Source organism: Alligator sinensis, unplaced genomic scaffold (genome assembly GCF_000455745.1).
Source record: "Alligator sinensis unplaced genomic scaffold, ASM45574v1 scaffold880_1, whole genome shotgun sequence".
Taxonomy (NCBI): Eukaryota; Metazoa; Chordata; order Crocodylia; family Alligatoridae; genus Alligator; species Alligator sinensis.
The window spans coordinates 35,712-56,379 of record NW_005843412.1 but is presented as its reverse complement, the minus strand read 5'-3'; the positions used below and the strand labels follow the sequence as shown (position 1 = coordinate 56,379).

The 20,668-nt window shown below is 51.9% G+C and overlaps 2 protein-coding genes across 5 annotated transcripts in view; both read left to right on the top strand.

Annotated features, from left to right (window-relative positions):
- Nucleotides 1-18,813, top strand: part of ARNT (aryl hydrocarbon receptor nuclear translocator) — a 29,273-nt gene extending 10,460 nt beyond the window's left edge. For 2 of the 4 annotated variants that reach the window (XM_025195135.1, XM_025195136.1), the window contains 17 exons: nt 810-1,023; nt 1,710-1,923; nt 2,929-3,028; nt 3,459-3,524; nt 4,562-4,647; nt 5,039-5,115; nt 5,912-6,046; nt 6,764-6,838; nt 7,434-7,585; nt 9,021-9,131; nt 9,891-9,972; nt 10,652-10,775; nt 11,371-11,470; nt 12,232-12,382; nt 12,991-13,150; nt 13,960-14,108; nt 15,730-18,813. In XM_025195135.1, coding sequence (XP_025050920.1) covers nt 810-1,023; nt 1,710-1,923; nt 2,929-3,028; nt 3,459-3,524; nt 4,562-4,647; nt 5,039-5,115; nt 5,912-6,046; nt 6,764-6,838; nt 7,434-7,585; nt 9,021-9,131; nt 9,891-9,972; nt 10,652-10,775; nt 11,371-11,470; nt 12,232-12,382; nt 12,991-13,150; nt 13,960-14,108; nt 15,730-15,819 — 2,086 coding nt within the window. In that variant the 3' untranslated portion in view covers nt 15,820-18,813. The remainder of the gene's footprint in view (nt 1-809; nt 1,024-1,709; nt 1,924-2,928; nt 3,029-3,458; nt 3,525-4,561; nt 4,648-5,038; nt 5,116-5,911; nt 6,047-6,763; nt 6,839-7,433; nt 7,586-9,020; nt 9,132-9,890; nt 9,973-10,651; nt 10,776-11,370; nt 11,471-12,231; nt 12,383-12,990; nt 13,151-13,959; nt 14,109-15,729) is intronic. The other 2 variants (XR_003092323.1, XM_025195137.1) reach the window with 2 other exon arrangements.
- The window catches only part of CTSK (cathepsin K), a 10,055-nt gene continuing 5,695 nt past the window's right edge, over nt 16,309-20,668 (top strand). Inside the window, exon 1 of the mRNA XM_025195138.1 lies at nt 16,309-16,447. Coding sequence (XP_025050923.1) covers nt 16,388-16,447 — 60 coding nt within the window. The 5' untranslated portion in view covers nt 16,309-16,387. The remainder of the gene's footprint in view (nt 16,448-20,668) is intronic.

Below are 20,668 nucleotides of genomic sequence, written 5' to 3'. Positions count from 1 at the left end.
TTGCCAGTTGGAGGCAGCTGTGTCAGCTGCCTGTTTAGTCTTTGGCCGAATCAATTCAGATGCTTCAAATCGATTCGGAGGTTTAAATTGGTCTCCTGATTTGATTCAGATTCAGAGATTCGGTCCCCTAATTGGGCTGAATCTCCTCTGAATCAAATTGGCTACTGAAGCTTGGCACAGCCCTAGTAAGTAACCAGGTAGCTCAGCCTGCTTGTTTTGCTCCATGTGGATTGCTGCAGTATTGACTTCCCGTTTCAGCCCCTAAACAGTAGGACCTGCTCTTACCCTATTTCTTGTGTATAATATGCACTCCAGTTTCCAGCAGCTTTGGCGGGGAAGTGTTGTATGTGAGAAAATATGGTATTATCATGTTTCAGTCTCTTCGTGCTACCAAAATGACACAGCTGGCCTGTAGTTTACCAGCATAGAGACCCACCACAGTCACTGTGCAAGGCCTGCTGTGGTGAGCCCAACCTCTGGCTGCAGTAGTGCCTTCATACTGGTGTTAGGAATCTTCCTGTACTAAAGCAGCTTACTGTCTTCAAAAGCTTGAGGATAGATGTACTTTATAGCAAGAGCCTGTCGTACAGGGCAGGGAGGCTCTGACATGAGCTCCTCTTCCTCGAACTTGTTCCTGTGTCCTCTCCTGCATGCCAAGTATGCCAGGCTATTGCTGCCCTGCTACCTTCTGAAGACCCCAGCACTTCTTTTTGGTTTTGCCCTCCACAGAGAACCCAGGGAGAGCCACCGTGGCCAAAGAACTGAGCTGCTCTTTGCCTCTCTGATCTCTCTCCACTCTCTACCCCCAGGGAGAATCACAGTGAGATAGAGCGACGACGGCGCAACAAAATGACAGCCTACATCACGGAGTTGTCGGACATGGTGCCCACCTGCAGTGCTCTGGCCCGCAAGCCAGACAAGCTGACCATCCTGCGTATGGCCGTGTCGCACATGAAGTCCCTGCGGGGCACCGGCAACACCTCCACCGATGGCACTTACAAGCCCTCCTTCCTTACGGATCAGGTCTCTGCTTGCTTGCATTGCTAGGAAGCCCAGAGGGGCTTTTGCTTGTTGCCCCTGCCCTGTCAGGGTGCTGTTGAGCCTCCCTCAAAGGCATTGGGTATTGGCTAGAGCCTAGGATGGGGATGAACACTGGAACATCCCAGTCCCCCTGCTGGGACCAAAGCTGGAGGGTCCTGGCAAGAGGCTCTTATCCTTCCATTCAGTGTCAGACCAATGCCATATTTGGGCTCAGGAAGGCGTTATACCTCCTGGCCCAACTGGTATGGATTTGCTGGACCGTTGCCTTCCTCTGTAGTGGGTACAGCCTCTGTCTAGGATCTCTCGGGTATATATTAACCTTTTATAGAAGCAAGGCATTGGCTGCTGTGGCCCCCCTGCTTTCACTGTGGTAGGTTCGGGTGTGATGTCATGTGCCAGGGTTGACAGTAGTTTTACAAAGAGGTTAGATGATGGATGTTTGGGATGGTTTGGACAAGGCTGATCCTGTGTCAGGCAGGAGGTTGCATGAAATGTGACCTCTGGAGGTTCCTTCCAGCCCCACTTCTCTGATTTCTATGTCCAGCTTGGCAAAAGGGTGGCTGAGGTCTGGGGTGGGTGTGGGGAGAAAGCTCAGGGCCTGGAGGTGGCTGACAGGCAATGAGTGCCATAGTTGCTGGATTAAGAACGTCTTTCTGTCCTGTGCATAGGAACTCAAACACTTGATTCTAGAGGCAGCCGATGGCTTTCTATTCATAGTGTCCTGTGAGACGGGAAGGGTGGTCTACGTCTCGGACTCGGTGACTCCTGTCCTAAACCAGCCCCAGTCTGAGTGGTTTGGCAGCACCCTGTACAACCAGGTGCACCCAGACGACGTGGGCAAACTGCGGGAGCAGCTCTCGACATCTGAGAATGCGTTGACGGGTAAGCCAGCCTATGGCGCGAACCCCTGTGCCCGTCTGCCTGCCACGTGCATGCCCTTGCCAGGCCAGGCCTGAATCAGTGGCCTTCTAGACAAAGCAGATCATAGGTAAATTGGGCTGGAAGGGACCTCACGAGGTCCCATGTAGCCCAGCCCCCTGCTCAAGGTAGGATCATCCCTGTCTAAACCATCCCAGCCCAGTGTCTATCCAACCTGCTCTTGAAAACGTCCAAGAGTTTTTAGATGGTGTCGAACAGACTGAGATGAGCCATGATCCCAGTGGGCTGATGTTCCCCCATCCTGATTAATGGTGCTAAACCTATTTCCAGAAGGGTTGCTCTATTTATGTGCTCTAGCAGTTGTGAATCCCTTTACCCTCCAATGCACCGATCGTTCCCCAACCCTGAAGGTCCTCCTTGATAGGAGAAGCCCAGCTAGGCAGATGCTACCTGTGTAACTGAATGCTGGAGGCACCTCTAAACTAAATATTTTAGTTAGTACTGGCATTTGATTTCTTTTTACCTCCTCCCTCTTTGTGCTCACTCCCGATTGTGAGGACAATATGAGCACCATGCTGCCAGCTCCTGGAGTAGGGAACTAGCTTCTGGGAGATACTGTAGACAAGGCATGGCTCATCTGCAGGATGTGTGCCTCAAACTTGTGTATGACGCAAAACAAATTGGGAAAGGAGTAGAAAGCAGAGCATTAGCTCAAACGGAGTGTGTGGAGCGGAGTAACAGATCGGTCAAGGGAATGGGATCAGAGCTGCGCTCGGGTAGGGGACGAGGCTAATTTGTGGCACGGTTGCCCCTGAGTACTCTAGTACCTTTCAGTTCCAGGAAGGGATGGGTCACGGCTACATCCTATTCTCGAGCTGGTAATATGGAATTTGGCTCTTAGGAAAACAAAGGGTTGCCCAGCGTATGGGCTGAGGCATCACAGTGCCATAATGAAAGCCCCTAGAGTTGTCCTGTAGACCATCAGCACATTGCCTCTTCTCTGTGTAGGTCGTATCCTTGATTTGAAGACGGGGACAGTGAAGAAGGAAGGCCAGCAGTCCATGAGGATGTCTATGGGCTCCCGTCGGTCCTTCATCTGCCGAATGAGGTACTGGGAAGAGCACAGCCATAACTGTGGCATGTCAAGTCCTCAGCCAAACCCCATTGCCTGCTTGTCTCGTTGGCATCAACGCGGTGAAGCCTTTGCTTTGCTCTTCCATGCTGAGTCAGCTGATTCCCTGCAGGGCTCCACTCTCAAATGATCCCATAATTTTTTCAGCCCTGTGCTAATAGCTTTCAGGGATGTTGCCGCAGGTAATTTTATAATGCCGGTGCTGCATTCCTGCCTTCCTCTGGGCTTGCTCTGAGTTGGGGCATGACTTTTCCCATTCTGTGCCCATAAAAGGGGCTGTTTATACTTTTAAGGCAGGGAGGGAGTGTAAAAGCAGAATTCGTGTTGGTAGTGTTTCGTCTTCTGATTCGAGGCTTTGCAGGCTGTATCAATGGTGATTTAAAGCTTTCCCTCTCGACCGCGACAGGTGTGGCAGCAGCTCTGTGGATACTGTCTCTGTCAACAGGCTTAGTTTTATGAGGAACCGATGCAGGTAAATACACGGGGTGGGGGCTGTCGCACTGTGCTGGGAAACAGGATGGTTCCAGCATCATGTTGGAGGGCAGTGTGGGAAGGCGCTGTGGTGAAAGTGTGTATACAAGGGGATGTAGCACAGGCTATTTAAGACTCCTGGTATGTCAGAGGAAAGAGGCCAGGCCTTTTCAGTTTAGAAAAGAGGTGCTTGAGGGACGAGAGAAGGGTTTACAAAATACTAAATGACAAAGTAAATGGGGATCCCTTGTCCCTTCTCTCTCTACAAGGGCTAGGGGTCACAAAATGAAACTACTAGGTTGTAAGTTTTTAACACAAGGAAGTTCCTTTTTACACTGTGTGTAATTAAAACATGGGACTCATTGCCCCCCAGATGTGGTGGAAGCTGCCAGTTTAGCCACATTCCCAAAGGGGTTGGACACATTCTTGGAGGAAAGGGGCACCAGCAGCTATTGAGTATGGGAGTGAGGGATACAGCTCTGATTCAGAGGCTTCCTGGACCTTTAGATGCTGGAGGCTATAAGTGAGAGAGGAACAGGGGAAAATACCCTGGTCAGACCCAGTTCACTCCCTTTCAGCATCTGCTCCGCTGCCCCTGTGCAACACCAAAGACTGGGCAAGATGGACCTATGGTCTGACCCAGGAAATGGCACTTTTGTACCCTTGTCTGTACCTTAACAAGACACCTTTCCACAGGTGCTCGGAATATGCCAATCCTCTTTTTTGCAGCATATAGTTTAAATGTCTAATAAACCTGAATCCAGGTTGAGATTCTGCTGCCCTTTGTTCTTGAAAGTCTCACAGGAGTCTTACCAAGTAGAAAATAAGCAAGCTCCAGTCTCTTGTGTCCCTTGAAATTGCAGCACTTGGAATCGTTCATTGTGCACCCCCTGGACTTTTCAAATAGGTGTAGTTCAATGTGTTGTATGTGGAGCAGCATTCCCAGCTTGCAGGGCCTTTGGTTGTGCAACAGATTGGAAACAAGTTGGCCCATCAGACATAAAGACTAATCTCTCAGTAATTTTTTCTCTGCCCTAGGAACGGGTTGGGTGCAGTGAAAGATGGTGAGCCTCATTACGTGGTGGTGCACTGCACAGGGTATATCAAAGCCTGGCCTCCAGCAGGTGAGAAATGACGGGACTTATCAGTTGTTCAGGTCAGCAGCACGTTAGCATCGTAAAGTCAGACTTTAGGATGAAAAGGAATCCCACTTCCTTAAGTGCTAGATCTGGATTCTTGCAGGTTGTGGGCATTATAGTAGGCATTCCAATACTTGTGCACATTTAATCGGAGTGTAACCAGATGTGGGTTGCATTATCCCATCCTGTGAACTCTGAATTAGAGGTTGAACTGGGGGAGAATGGGGTGCTTTTAGTTTGAGGTCCTAGGAGAAACAACTTGGGAACAAATCAGCAAGGAGTTTAGTACTTCTGCTCTCCCCTCTGTGGAGTTAGCGGCCGCTCCTACAGACAGTGCCAGGATTCTTTCAAACATTCCTTTTCCTTTTGGTCCCAGGCATCTCGTTACCAGATGATGACCCAGATGCTGGCCAGGGAAGCAAATTTTGCCTTGTGGCCATTGGCAGATTACAGGTGGGTGCAAACTCTTGTGATTCAGCAGATCTTGCAGAACATGGCAGTTGTGAGAATTAAAGCCCTGTTCTGTGTGTCAGGGGTTATTTTATTAGCCAGCCAATTCTGCTTTTCCTGAAAGATCTCATGCCAGCGTATTCTCCATGTGTGATCCTCCTTGTTTCCTTTCAGCAGCAATGTCTTCTCTGGCTCAGGATAAAGCAAATACCATGTCTGCTGTCTGAAACCTTCCAAAGCTCTGGCTTAGAAAATGTACGGGGAACTGTTTCCCGCAAGCACCCGTCTCGCAGACCAGTGTTATATGGAGCTCTGACAGCTGTCAGAGGCCTTCTGGGAACTGTCATGCCAGTAGATGTATCAAATGCCCTACTTGGTTTCGTGATTCCTCCTCTGTGTCATTCTCACTACATAGGGGTGTCAGGAACGTGGCAGCCCTTTGGAAATGTGTGGAGGGTTGTTTAAATGCTAGTAAATAATGTCATTAGCCTTAGAATTGGTTACATGTTTGCCTGGGCTCAAATGAAGCAGTTTCTCACCCCTCTGACATCCCTTGTCAAATTGAGGTTTCATTACCTGCTGCTTGTTCAGGTAGCACATGATATCAGATGCTGGGCACGGGGCAAGAACGTTATGGTTCTGATCTAGGGAGGGGGTGTGTGTGTGTGTGTGTGTGTGTGTGTGTATGTATGTGTGTGTGTGTGTGTGTGTGTGTGTGTGTGTGTGTGTGTGTGTGTGTGTGTGTGTGTGTGTGTGTGTAAAAGCAGAGTTGGTTAATATGGGGTCTGTTTCTCCCCAGGTCACTAGCTCGCCCAACTGCACAGACATAAGCAATGTTTGTCAGCCAACAGAATTCATCTCCCGACACAACACTGAAGGCATTTTCACCTTCATAGATCACCGCTGCATGGCGACAGTTGGCTACCAACCACAGGTGAGACGCTTTCCAAGAGAGTGCAGGGTCAGCTGGCCTTTCCTCCACACACCTTGTGACTTTGCTTACCTAAATAAAACTGAACTGAAACAAAACAGCGAGGGTAGAACCAGACGTGGCATTTTCCACTGCCTGTTGCTTAGAAAAATAGGCAAAAACTTGCTTTGATCTGTACAGGGAAGTGGCTCTGGGTTATGTCTAGATCTAATCGAGAGAGTCTTTATCTCCGCATCTGAATTGAGTATTCAAAGGGTGAATTTGTACTGCAGTGATTCTCAGCCAAGGGGCCACAAGATCTTCTTACGATGTTATGTGATATTAGCATTGGGAGGTTTGCAAACAGCCACGTGGTTTACAAGATGAACCCAGATATTTCCAGTAGGTACCCAGAGGGTTACAACCCTTCTGCCCTGCTGAGTTCTTTGAATGGAAGAATTGCTGTAGCCTTCTGCTGTAGTCAAAAATAAATAAATAAATTAAAACAACAAGTGAAAGCGAAGAGCTGGCATTTTCCAAGTGGGGACCGTAAGTCTACTAAGGCTGAAAACCTCTACTCCATTGTGCTGTTGCTGAAATAAGCTCTAATCTTTGGGCATAGTGTAGGGAAGAGAAGCGTCTTTAGCTGTACTACCCTGCCCAGAGTAGGTAGGAGCCCAGGGAATCATCTTGCCAAATAAAGACTTATTTGAATTCATTTTCTCTCCTCTTTTGAACTAGGAACTTCTGGGGAAGGACATCGTAGATTTCTGCCACCCGGAAGACCAGCAGCTCTTGCGGGACAGTTTCCAGCAGGTTTTTAGCTTTTGCTCTGCTCCTCTCCTCTACTTGTGGGTTTGTGGCAAGCCTGCAGCGTGGATGGCTATTTCTGTTAGCCATCAGCCTTGCAATGGTGGGAGGGTAGGGAAGGCAGCTCTGATTCTTATCAGCACAAGAAGTGAATAGAGTTTAACTTTTATATCACTCCACTACTGAGTGGCATGTTGTCAAATAGATGGCTGTTCTTCAAATTTATGGAGAGGCAAGCAAGTCCACTCCTTCCCTCTCGATCACCATGAGAAGTAGTACCTCCTTGTTCATTTGAGCATAGCTAATTGAGCAAGTGCTTTTGAGAATAGCTAAAATTTTAGTGCATCCCGTCATCGCAAAGACGTGTCACTGAGGGTGTAAAGGAAGTGGTATGTCTGCTCCTATAGCATCCTAAGCCGCATTAGAGGAACAGATGAATGGAGTAGCTGGAATGTATCTGGAAGGTGTAATGCAGTAGCATGGCCTAAAGTCACAGGGCACCCTGGCTAGCTGCTGGTGGGGTTGGATGCCTTCATGCTTATACTCGGGATTGCTCCATATATCCATTATCTGGTGCTAGCAATAGCCTTGCTTTTTCTAGGTGGTGAAGTTAAAAGGCCAGGTGCTGTCAGTCATGTTCCGCTTCCGTTCCAAAAACCGCGAGTGGCTCTGGATGCGAACCAGCTCCTTCACCTTCCAGAACCCCTACTCAGATGAGATCGAGTACATCATCTGCACCAACACCAACGTGAAGTACGTATGCACAGCCCATGAGCGCTTTGAGTTATACCACGGGCATCATGTTGGATCCTGCGTCTCCCAGGCAGAGAACCGGATCTCTCGGGGTCCTTACCAGTCTTCTGCTCGGTCTAGACCCTAGAAAAGTCACTAATCGCACAGTTCACTCTGTTTCTTTGACCAGATCTTGCCCAGATATTCTCAAACAGCTATTTTAAAATGCATCAGCTGGTGCTAGAGAGTAAATATTGCCATCTCCCTGCAACAGCTTGCCCCAGAACTTGGAGACATCTCCCCCATTGTGACGCTGCAATAAGATTGCTTGTCTGCCCCACCTTGCCTGTTCCCTTTTTGCTGTCACAACTGATTCTCCTTGGGAGAAGTCAAAGATGCTGTCTCTCCTTGGAAGTGGCTCATTAGAGGTGCCGCATTTGAGCTGTGGAAGGGAAATGCTGCTGAGCAAATGCATCTCATAGTTACATGGCTAATATTAGCCATGAAGGATGCCTGCCCATCCAGACCGTGAACAGAGTCAAGGCTGGATGTCCAGTTCCCTTCTGGGTCTTTCACAGTTGCAAGATACAGGCAGCAACTTGCCCTACCCACTTGCTATCAGGAGATGCATGAGCAATATCGCCCTGATTCCTTCTGGGGCTTCCCTTTGTTTTCCTAGAGCAGTGGTTTTCAACCTTTTTTCATTTGCGGATCCCAGAAAATTTTTGAATGGAAGTGCGGACCCTTCAGAATTTATAAGTACAGGTATTCACATTCTTTTGATTGATCATAGTCATCTTTTAACAGACCCCTGGAGGGTCTGTGTACAGCTCACAGGCTGGAGGAGCTACACTTTTACAGCCTGTGAACTGTACGCAGCTAAATGGGTCTTATTTCTCTGAGACTGAGAACTATCCGTGGCGCAAAAGGAGTTGCCTTTAAAAGCCTTGGTGAGGGAACACAGGGGGCAGGGTTTCCTGCTATGTGGAGAGAAACTGGTTAATTTGAGGTACTGGCCATTATACTGTCTTCAGCTCATCAGAAGCAGAACCCAGAGGTGCTTACCAGGGATTTAATGTGAACATCTCTCTGCAGTTAGAAGCCCCTAGTGCTTGTGATGTATCTGCTGAGTTGAATGGAGAGTCTCAGATTTTTTTTTTTTAGGTATCAGCATGGAGCTGCTTGTGGTTTTGAGACCTGTATTAGACTGGCAAGGCTTCTAGCCTGTCCTGCTGAAGAACAGCTCTGATGGGTACCATGTAGGGGCTGTCATCACCTTTGGCTCATGGCTCTTATTGTGCTCAACATCTGACCCAAAGGACTTTGAAATAGGAGGGATCTTTCCAATTGACTCTGGGCTTGCCACTACAATACATCCTGCTGTGGATGAAACCCAGCCAGCTTCTCCATGCAGTGACCAGCTCTGAACTCTGCTTGTATCCTTCTTTCCTCAAAGGAACTCGAGCCAGGAGTCACGACCTGCCCTGTCCAATGCCATGCCAAGGCCGCAGCTGGGGCAGAGTGCCAGCCTTCCCCTGGAGATGGGTGCAGCACAGCTGGCATCAAGGTCAGAGGAGAATGCAATGCTTTTTGAGTCTTCTCTTATGTGGGTTATCTCCTCTTCTCCTGGCTTCCTTGTTTGTATAAGCCCTGTCAGGTGTCCTTACACTCGCTTTCCCCAGAGCTATAATCAATCCTTCCTAGCTAATGCCTCATTAAACGCACAACCCTTGTGTCTGCTGCTTTGGTAGTCTGCTGGTCTGTTTAAGCAGCAGGGCTAATTCTGCAACTGGCAATTACATTTTAACCGAGCAGAAGCAGGGAGTATCTGCCCGGTTGTAGTTCAGGCAGCCACACAAGCTTGTAAGGGTGTTGGCTGGCAGGCAAGGAGAGCTGTAAACTGCTCTTGTCACTAGGAGCTGCCTTTTGGGGTCTGCCTGTGCCACTTGCAAGGCACTGGCAAGCAGCCTTTGGCAATTTTTGCAGTGACCATCAGCACTGTCTCTGGGAACACGGGCCTGGGTCCTGCTATAGCAAGAGTGACTAAGATCCAGCCCCAGAGCCTCGTCATGCAGCCCACAGGGCTTTCTGTGGCTTCAGAAATTTGGTGGAAACCTTGTCTCAATTCCCAGAGCCCCAGCACCAAATTTCCAGACCTGTAGGGAACCCCAAAGAGCCATGTCCTCTGACCTGCAGGCTTGCCAGGCACTGCTATGCTACAGCATTCAGAGAAGCTTCTCCCCTTGACATCCACTGGGTCCAGGCCCAGCACTGTGGTTACATTTAGCCAGGCACTGTTGTCTTCTCACAGTTGCTTCTATTTTAGACAGCAGCAGCCGCCACAGCAGCAGGCAGAGCTGGAAGCGGTTCCAGGGAGAGAGAGCCTGTCTGGGTACGAGCACTCGCAGGTAACTTGGCAGGGAGCAAGAAGGCTTCCAGCAGTGTTTTTGATGTCCTGGATGGCGTGATCGATCCTAGCCCAAAAACTGGCCCTTGTGGGAGTGACCTAGAAGAAGGCTCCTGCATGGAAGGCAGTGCCTGGGTGTGGTACACGTGAGGGTCCAGGCTTCGAGCCCCTCAGCTCTTTCTTGTTGATCAGGGGTGCTTAACCCCCAGCCCATAGGGCAGATCCAGCCCATGGCTCCATGTTATCCAGCCCACAGAGCTCCCCATGGGTCCAACATTTAGCAGCTGGAGAGCATTGGTACCATCTCTTCCCCCTCTGCGCCACTGCTAAATTGTGCTGGATCAGGCAGCAGTCGGTGCTGAGCAGAGGCTGGGCAGAAGCAGCACCATGAGGATGCCATGGCTCAATCCCAGTGCACAGGGGGCTGGGAGGTGGCAGCATTGGGACCAAATCCCTGCACACAGAGGTGGTGCCAAGCCCTGGGGACCAATCCCATGGGGGACAGGGTGATTCCAGGACCTGATCTAGTCATGGACCATCCCTGTGCCAGTTCTGTGGCCCTTTGGGCCAAAGAGTTGAGCTCTGCTGCCATAGATGATATGCTGTTAGCAGGCTTTCTGTGTGTCCTTGGGGAGGTATCCCTGCCTTTGCCCGCTAGTTACCCATGTTTGTGTCTCCAGGTCTCTGTTCAGGCAGTCACGGCGGCCGGCCCTGAACACAGCAAGCCCCTGGAGAAAGCAGAGACCCTGTTTCCTCAGGAGCGTGACCCGAGGTTCAGTGAAATCTACCCCAGCATCAGTACAGGTAGGGGGAGCTGCATATGGTGATGGGGTGGGGGTGACTTTGATCTCAAATCAGTATTGCCACTTGTCCCGTTCATAGGGATATTCTCTAGTGGGCACCTGCACACCTGTTTATCCACCCATAACCTTTTGCCCCAGACTGTTGCCCTGACCATGACCCCCCAGTGCCTTCCTGTCTGCAGCTGGGATCCTGGTCACGCTTCTTTGGGTGGGGAGGGGTGGACAACCACCATTTGCCCTACACTCAGAACCAAATGCCCCAGGTCTGGAACCTCTGGTGTAACCCCCCACTTCTGCCTCTTCACAGCTGAGTGCTTGTCTGTTTTCCTATACTTTGAGATCAGATCTCGGCAAACCTCCCACGCTTAAAGGATATTATGCAAAGTTTGATTAGACAATTGAGAGGAAATCGAATTAAACAAGCTGTTACAAAACCGTCTGGCGCCTGGATAATAGTGTGGCTAAGTGACAGATGAGCTTGTTGTAGCAAGCCAGGGCAGATCATCAGATTGGATGGGAAGAGCTCAGGGATTCTTGTTCCCTCCCATGGGCATCGTTGCCTTCCAGGCTCTAACCTGAGTTTGCTTCTTTCTCAGATCAGAGCAAAGCCATTCCTGCCAACACTGTGCCTACCAATCAGCCGCCCTTCCCTCAGGGAAATACTTTCACCCCTACCCGGCCCGCGGAGAACTTCAGGTGAAGCTAGGGCACTGGCTGGGGAGTGGGGTAGCTGTGAATTGTACCTCTGTTTGAACTTTGTCTGTGGACTCTCCAAAAAAAGGAAAGCACCAGCGGTGCATTAACTGATCTAAAGCAATTGGACTATAATCACCATCCAGGAAGCATTAGCTCTGAACAGCTGGTGTGGGAAACGGGCCACTGAAGTGCACCAGTTCTGACTCAGCTCGTCTCTGGGCAGCCCAACAGAGGAGCGCATCTGCGGCCTATATGTGCAGGTCTTGGAACATACCCATGTGGGAGGGTTATGTACACCATAAGACACTTGGTCTTCCAAGACCAGCGTCACTTTTCATTTGCTTTACTTCAGCTTGCCCATCAGCTGTATCTAGGTACTAGCCCAAAAATGAATGCAGTGATGCGGGGTACAAGTTGGGGTGTAAACCATTGCTGCAGTCAAGCAGAGCTGATAACCCAAGAAACAAGGTTTTTTTTTTACTGACAATCTGCAAACTTTTTACTGACAGCCAAAATATTTTTTACTATGGTTGGTGTTTAACCTCTAACTTTGAACCCGACCCCTGTCGATGGCTTGACCAAAGGGTTATAGTTACATTATGTAAAAAAAGTGTCAGTAGAAAAATGTTTGGCTGTCAGTAAAAAAGTTTGTAGATGGTCAGTAAAGAAAATTAATTAAAGAAAAATCTGTTTCTGTGATGCACTGTTTAATTACTGCTTAAACCCAGGTAACTCTTAACACTTGCTGTCCTCCACTCTAGGGGCAGTAGCATGGTACCACCCGTAAATATTATCCAGCAGCAATCTGCCTCCACCGGCCGAATCTTAGCCCAGATTTCTCGTCACTCCAACCCCACTCAGGTCAGCGGAACCAACTGGCCGGCTGGGACACGGCCCTCATTCTCAGCACAGGTAATAGCTCTTAGATGTCTGCCATGGGCCTTCTACCGGTGGCAGGGACTCATGCACATGCTATCACCATGTAAGTGGCTCTTTTGGGAAATGTTCTTAATCCAGTCATTCCTTTGAAATAACCAAGAGGGCGGGAGGAATTCCGTAGGGATCATGTGGCTGAGGCAGGTCCAGCAGCACCAATGAACCTGGTCTGAAATGAGATTGTCAAGCCCTGAGCATTGAAGCCCCAAAATCTGTGGGGTTAAGATGTGGGGCTGGGGCCTGTTCTCGGGGAAAACAGGGTGTTAATTCTCCATGCTGAATACTACTGTCACCGCCTTAGTCTTGGTCTGCAGGTGAGTGAGTCCAGGACTTGAATGCTCCCGTCTCCTGTGTAACTTCTTGCTCTGTCAGTCAGAATGAGGCCCTCTGTTGCATTTTCCCCTAAAGAGCTCTCATCCCCTGAGGGCCTTCTAGGTGCACCAAAGGGCAGACCAGCAGTGGTGGGGCAGCTTGCCCTGGTTATACTCCATCTCCTTGGTTGATGAAGGATCTCTGTCTCCAGTGCTGGACCACATGATGATGAGGAGCAGAACATAACCGTGTTCCCTTCCGTGTCCCTGCAGCAAGTGGCGTCCCAGGCCGTGAAGACCCGGTCTCCCTCATTTGGGATGGGCACCTTCCAAGGCACCCCCTCCTCCTTCAGTCCCATGTCCACGCCGGGCTCCACAGCCTCACCTGGTGGTGCTGCATATCCCAACCTCGCCAGCCGTGGCACGGGCTTCAGTAAGTGCTAGTTCTTTTCTGTGAGGACTTGGGGAATAGGGTCTTGAACCAGGAGCCCTAAAGAGCCCAGGGTGGGTGGGGGGTGAAAGGCACCTTTGGAAACCCACAACACTTGCCATCATGATGACTTCTCCAGAAACCCATCCTGGGTAGTCTCGTCTCCCACAACAAACCCTTACTATGTGGGGCTGTTAATTCTATGCTCTAATTGCCCTCATGGTTAAGTGGCTGACAATGGGAGAGCCCCCCTATTACTTCACTTCTTTACATACTACACTCACCTTTCCTCTCCCAAAAGTTCAGTCCTCCAAAATTGATAGGGAAGCTAATGTTTACGGCTGGGACAGAAGCATGGAGGCACTGGTATAATGACTTCTGCTTCTCTCTGGGCTGGCAAGCAACTGGGGAAGAATCCAGTTTTTCAGCCCTCTTGCAGCCTCTGCCATGTAGCTTTTGGCTGAGTAGCCTAATATGGCAGCAGCTGAGTGGGTTAATAATTCCAGAGCTTTTGCCCTGAAGTAACCAGTGAGGTGGCTGAGGGTGAGCCAGTTGCTGCCTGCAATTGGCTCTTGGCCATGACTAGATTCTGCTTTCCAGAAATGAAGTGCATGTCTTACTGCGGCGGGTTGTGGTACGCAGGAAATTACGGTACCAGTCTAGTTGGCTGGGAGCATAAAGCGTTAGTAACATCCAGCTTCCAAATCTTGCCTTTGCCGACCCCTTGATGGCCCTTGGGACCAGCAGCCATCGCTCCCTGTGGTCAGAGAATCTCACGCTTATAACTTATTCACCTGCTCCCTGTCAAACAGCCACTGAGACCGGGCAGACGCCAGCCCCGTTTCAGGCACGGACGGCAGAAGGAGTGGGCATGTGGCCTCAGTGGCAGGGACAGCACCACGGGCCAGCATCAGGAGAGCAACATGTGCAGCAACCACCCACCCAGTCGGAGGTCTTCCCGGTAAGAGGGCGCCTGTGGCAAGCAGGGCCATGAGTTCAGGCGGGTGAGCGAGCTTTGGGGCCCTGGCAGATTTTGCATTTAAGGCATGATTCACTGGTTCATCACTTCTTAAGGAGTGACCTGGCCCCACATACAATCAATGAATGGTAAAACTAGGAATAAGTCACAAAGCTTTTGCATGCAACATGCATAATAAGTTACGGCTGGTTCTTACCATGCATGGGATGCGTGGCCAGTGCTCCCAGTTCCTTCTAGACACCTGTGTGCTCCAGAGGCTGGGAGCACACGTCAGCTGATGGGGCACCCTGTGCTCCCCCGACTGAGAGCTCCAGGTAGCTGATCATGGCTCCTAGCTGCAGAAATGCAGGAAGCCAAACTTGCTGATCCTGGACTCTCCAGGATGCAACCGGGTGCATTGTGGCACGATGGGATCTGTGGCAGGATTTTGTTTTTTAAATAAAAAAACAGAATAGCTCTACTCAGCTCCATCTCCCCTCTGCCCTTTAGAGACTGCCCGCGCTCCGGCTTCCTGCCACCTGCTCTGATGAGAGATGTGATCCATTAACTGTTAACCCTCCTTCCAGACTGCTCTGTAAGCCTTATCGACTTGCACCCAACAGGGCGTTTGCTGCTGGATAGGGCTGTGCAAAATTTTGGCAGCCATTTCATTTTGGAAGTGTTTCAGGCTATTTTGGTGTCTGAAACATCAAGTCCGGATCAAAACAGAAGGCTCAGAAACATCTCTGAAATGAAATGAGGCTTCCAAAATGTTACAGAACATTTTGGAGTTTCGCAGCCGGCCTTGCAGGGAAACAGCTATACGTTGCTGCCCTGCTGCACGGCTTGGCTTCGCAGGGAGCAGAGATCTGTGCCTGGGGTCTCCTCTCCGCTGCTATCCTCCCTACACTGCCCCGGCAACCCAGGGCTGCACGGGTTGGGCAGTGGTGGTGAGGAGACCCCCGGCACGGATCTCTGGTTCCTGCAGAGCCAAGTCATGTGACAGAGCAGTGCTGGTCCCTGCCGTGCTGCCTGGCCAGGGCTGTGCAGGGCGGGCAGCGGCGGGGAAGAGACCCCAGCATGGAACTTCCCTGCCCTGCAACCTAGCGTGATGGGGATCAGTTCTGCATGGGGGTCTCCTCACCTGCACAGAGGGCAGCGGCCCTCTCCCAGATGAGCCACCCATGGGCTGCGTCCTGCTCCCTGCTGGGGCCCTGCAGTCCCTGGCCCCAAGCACTGCCCAGCTGGGTAGAGCTTTGCAAAGCTTCCCTTGCAGCCTGTTCGAAACGGATTCCGCTGAAATGAAACAGGGCAGTGATCCAAAACGAATAGCTGTTTCCAAAACAGCGGAAACTGAATTGAAACAGCCGTTTCGCACAGCCCTACTACTGGACTTTTTTTTGCTTGTCTGTAGCAACCTCTTCCTGCTAACAGTACAGGGGACACAGCTCTGTTAGCTGTGGGGTGCAGTTGGAAGCATCTGTAGCAGTCTCTTCTTGCTGTGGTGTTTTTACAGATGCCCTCTTTCACACAACTAAAGGAAGAGGTTCCTCACACCTGCCTGAGATTCCAAGATGCAGCAGCTGCCCAGATCCAAAACTAATGGCGTCTTTTGTCTTTCCAGGACATGCTGTCCATGCTGGGAGACCAGGGAAGCAACTACAACAATGAAGAATTCCCTGAGTTAAACATGTTCCCCTCCTTCTCGGAATAAAACTGTTGTAAGTAAGGACAGCAGCCACCATACAGTTCTCTCTCAAGTATTTCCGTGTAAAGGAAAAGCACCTACAGCTTTCTTCCAAGACTGCTAAACTTTGGAAACACTTCCTTCCTCCTGGCGGCCGGGAACATGCCCCCGAGAGCCCCAAATGGATGACTTGCCGTGGAGGAGGCAGCCATGCCTCTGGGGTGCCATGAGCACTGGTGGTACTGGTCACCAGAAGACTTCAGGACTGGAGTGCCCCCCTGTGGGGAAGTTCTGGTAACGCTCCCAGCTTGGGCAGCAGGGTGCCCTCAGCACAGAGCTTACACATCTTTTCTTCAGTCCTTTTTTTAAGCTGTGTATCGGAGCTGTTTTTAGACTTCAGCAGAAGGATTCCACTCCCTCTCCTCCCCTGCCCTGATTGATGCCAGGGGGGTAGGAATCCTCCTCATCTCCAGCCTGTCGCGTGAGGTCTACACATTGCCCGATGAAGGAACTCCTTTGCCATCTCTTCAGGAAGTCGGGAGCAAGCTTGTTACCAGCTCCCTAGCTCATGGGTGTGGTGCTCCGTTAGACCTCCATGCACATGGCAGCACGGCTGCTTTTCAACCCAACCTCGTCCGTAATCTGTGCAATTCTTGTGAGTCTCTTAGCACAACCTGTAAACATGTGGGGGACTTTCATTCGTGTACACATGGGATAATGATGAGCCATAACGTAGCTTTTGGGGGTCAGGGGTAAGTGAGTCAGGCCACAGCTGAAGGTGTCAGCACTGCCCTAAACCAGTGTTTAAACAGGTTCTCTGGAAGTCCATCAAGGGGAAAAAAATCCCCATGCCTTTCCATGCAGGTTAAGCTGTCTGCATCTCCTTCCCTCCCTTCTCTTTGGTAAACCAAATCACAAGCGTATGGATCAAGGATCCAGGTAAAAATAGCCAGGGGCTGGTGTTCACATCCCCCAAGGTGTTTCATTCTTGTCTTCAGGGATCCCTTTAAAGAAATCCTTCCTGCCTTACCACAATCTCATCCTTGGCCTATGAGATGGAGACTAACAAAAGCGAGAGCATTTGCTGAAATAGTTTAAGCCTTGTGTTTCCAGTTTGTTGGCATCTTCCCTGAGGGGGATAAAAACAAGAAGTGCTGGGCCCTTTCTCAGTGGCTCCTGTAGACTCTCGGGCAGGCACCCCCTGGGTCTGGAAGCATCAGAGCCAGGCACTCAGGTTTTTCATGTGGGTCTCTGGGTATTTCCAGAGCACTGATGGCTCTCCAGTATCAGGATTTAAGCTCTGCCTTCTCATGCTTTCACTCAGATGACGGTTCAGAAGCTAACAGCACGGGACAATGCTTTGCAAAGGTCCTGAGAAATTGAAGGTGGGGGCGGATCCTGGAGACAGAGGTTGGAGACTAACAGGAGATTCTGGCTATGAGGGTGGTCAAGCATTGGAATGGGTGCCTGGAGAGGTGATGGAGTCTCCATCCTTGGGAGCTCTTGAGCAGGTTGGACAGATGCTTGGCTGGGATGGTTGAGTCAAGGTTAGTCCTGCCTTGAGCAGGGGCCTGGACTAGATGTGACCTTGTGAGGTCCCTTCCAGCCCCACTTTTCCATCATCCTCAGTGCTGTTTTCAGAAGATCGCTTCAGCATTGGGGAGCTTTGCAAAACATCTCCTCTCCCCCTCCTTCCCCCCGTCTCCTGCATCTGCTCCATGCTGGGTTGATTATCAGGGTTGCCGACAGCAATAACAACACATGGCTCTTCTCTCCAGCTGGCTTTCCAAATACCTTCTCCAAAGGTCTTGGGCCCGCTGGGCCAGTGCTTTCTCAGGCTGAGAGCAAGTCCCCTATGCATCAAGTGTCCTACAGATCTGGATCCCAGGCACATGTGAACCAGCTGGCAGGGAGCGTGCAACTGAGCCCAGCAGCTGCATCCGTGTCTTCACTTTACCAAACAAAGACAAGGGAAACTAGCCTGGGAAGTCCGGACTGGCAGACAGCGCTCTTCCTCTCCACAGCCATTAAGAATGGACCAGTGTTGCTCCCCCAGCCGTCATGTACTGTATGTGCATCTTGTAACGAGGGGCTAAAGTAGAACTTGGCCTCTCTGTAGTATATGGTGAGCATCAGGCTGAGGCTGTAGCTTCATCGCTCCTCCCAGGGGCAGGAGGCTTGCTTGGTACCAAGCGGGTGCTAGCAGCTCAGTGGAGCTATAAGGAAGAACCCTGGGTCTTGCCCTGGGGAGTTGCTCTCTCAGCTCAGGCCCCAGAGTCCCCCAAACAGACAGCTCCTGCCAAAGAGCCCCATCACTGGCCATTAGCTGGTGGTGGTGGAATAGCTGGGTGCCCAGCAGCAGTTTCAGCCCCCCCCAGTGAAATTACCTGGCCAGGCTCATTGAGCAGCATTAACACACCCAGGCCTCTTTACGCCTGTGCACATTCAGGTGCCATGTTAGGAAGCACCAAGATGGCGTTTTGATCCTGCATTTCCCGCTGCCTGATGGATGCAGGATGAGGCCAGGAGGGTGCTGGCAGCTGGGGAGAGCGGAGCTCAGTCCTTGGTGCTGTTAGGACATGATAGGCCCTTTAAGACCTGCATATCGAGTCCCTAGGCTCACAGCCCTGGCTGGCAGGTCTCCGGGAAGGGCCCATCTGGTCCAGCCGCCTGCTTGGGCCAGGATCACTTTGTCTGAACCAGCCTGGACAAGGGTTTATCTTGTGTCTGGCGAGTGAAATGCCAGCTAGCAGCAGTAAGAAGAGCCCCGTTCAAACAGGAGCGCAGGCGAGCGCCACGGGCACGTCCACCTGGGCTAGGGAAAGGCTGAGTGGCCCCCTCGGCCTCCTGGTTTTGATAATCTTATTTTTTAAATGTGAGCAGGAATATTTTATTGTACAACTCGCTTAGGGGGGAGGGGGGAGCTTTAGCTACAGCTGTTTTGGAAGCCTCTTGCCCCGGCAGGGGCTGCGGGGTTGTATGTAGCAGAGATTTTACACCAAGATATTTTTTTTTTTCCAAGTGGTGTGGCTGTCTTTGTCATTTGGGAGGGGGATGGTGGTCTTGCTCACCTCCTGCTGGCCCCAGCCCACAGGGTCCTGAGGCTGCTGTGAAACCCTGAAGGGAGTGGATCTCTAGGGGTAACACCCCCAGGCTAAGGAGAGCCCAGGCAGAGCGTGGTTCTCTGTCCGCTTCCCCTCCACCCTGTCACCCCCAATCCACAGGCCATGGTGGCACAGATGGGGCAGGCAGCTGGATACTGTGGGTCTGGTTCTTGGAGAGAGGCTTTCCTCCATCTGGTCGGGACCCCAGGAGCTTGGCCTGGGGGAGGCCTTGACATGTGGCTAGAGGGTCTCACCCATGCTGTAGCAGCCAGGATGTGCTGCCACAGGGGCCTTGCCTTGCCTTGCCTTGGGCACCCCCGGAGCAGACGGACCATAGCAGTGGCAGGAGCAGCCACCACCACCTTATGGACAGGTGGGCAGGGGCTTGTGTGGCCCTGGCTGGCAGGTCTGCCAGGGTGCCCACTGGACTCCTCTTGTCCCTTGGCTTTGCCTGGCTGGGGCTTGTGGTTGCTCCCAAGTCTTTCCATGTCCTGAGCAGCAAGCCTGGCTTCCACCTTGACCCTCCTCCCCACGTGGCTCCAAGCTGCCCTCTCCCGGCCCCAGATGCTAACACAGCCGGTCCCTAAGACAGCATATGTTACCGGCCCCTTTGCAGCCTGGTCTTGGGGTGCTTGTCCCTGAGTGTTTGCAGTGGGAAGCCAAAGGGCTGGGACAGGTGGGTGACTCTTAGGAGGCTCTGTGAACTGAGCTGCAGCCCAGCCTTGAAATGTGCTGAAGTCAGGGCCATAGAGGGATTGGAAGGGGGAGAAGGACGTGCCCAGCTGCTGAAGGGACCTTGTATTGCTGCAGTTCTCCCCACTGGGGGCTCCTAGCAGCAAGCACCTCCAGGAGGCTCCCATTTCGACCCCTGCGTGAGATACTTGGCCCATTCTTTCCAGCTGTGTAGGCGCGGGGAGTGTTCTCCGGTTGTGTGGGTCCAGTTGTGGCCTGGGTCTGCAACAGAAGGGCCTCGGAGCTCAGGCTGGCTGTGGGGATTTGATGGGAGGAAGAAGGGGAGTCGTGGAGGGGAATGCAGCTGAGGGAACATTGCTTGGCCCCTCATTCCCCCTGTGAGATGTGGAGAGCAGGGCAAGAAACAGGCGCCCCCAGAGGGTGTTGGGTGTGGGGGATGGTGGCAGCCAGGGGTGGTGGGGGCAGGTCCGGTAGCTGGGCCTCTTCCAGTTGGTGCTCCAGGGTGCTGTCCCAGCTGGGTCCCCTGAGCTGGGCCTTTAGTGGGAGAGCCCAAGCCTGAGGCTGTGCTAGTGCCACCCCCATGCCCATCACATCGCTGCTCGTGACCCAGCTGGCAGCAAAGGTCCGTCGGCCTTGGCCATGTCACTGGTGGTAGCCGTTCCCCCTCCCCACCTGTAGCCTGGGGTAGCAGTGCTCAAGGAGCAGACACCCACACAGGCACCTGGATCCTGCCCTGGAGTAGACTTACCCCAGAGGAAGGAGCAGGCACACGAGCTCCTGTGGGTCCAGGCGCTGTGACAGCAGGCTGAGAGCCCTGTCTGAAGCCCCCCTTGCCCCTGGGTCTGGCTTGGCTGGTAAACACTGCCTGGAGTCAGGGCCCCGTGACTTGCTCACGCGCTCCCCTGGCTCTGTCCCGCAGGTCCTTCCCCTTGGCTCCAGCTCCAGCAGGGCTGAGTCCCAGCCCCAGGGCTGAGTCAGCCTGGCTCCTTGCAGGCCACTGCACGTGCCTGCCCCAGGCTCAGGAACAAACAGCCCCGTCCTGCTTTGGGGGGCTGGTGGTGGTGGGGGGGGGGGGGGGG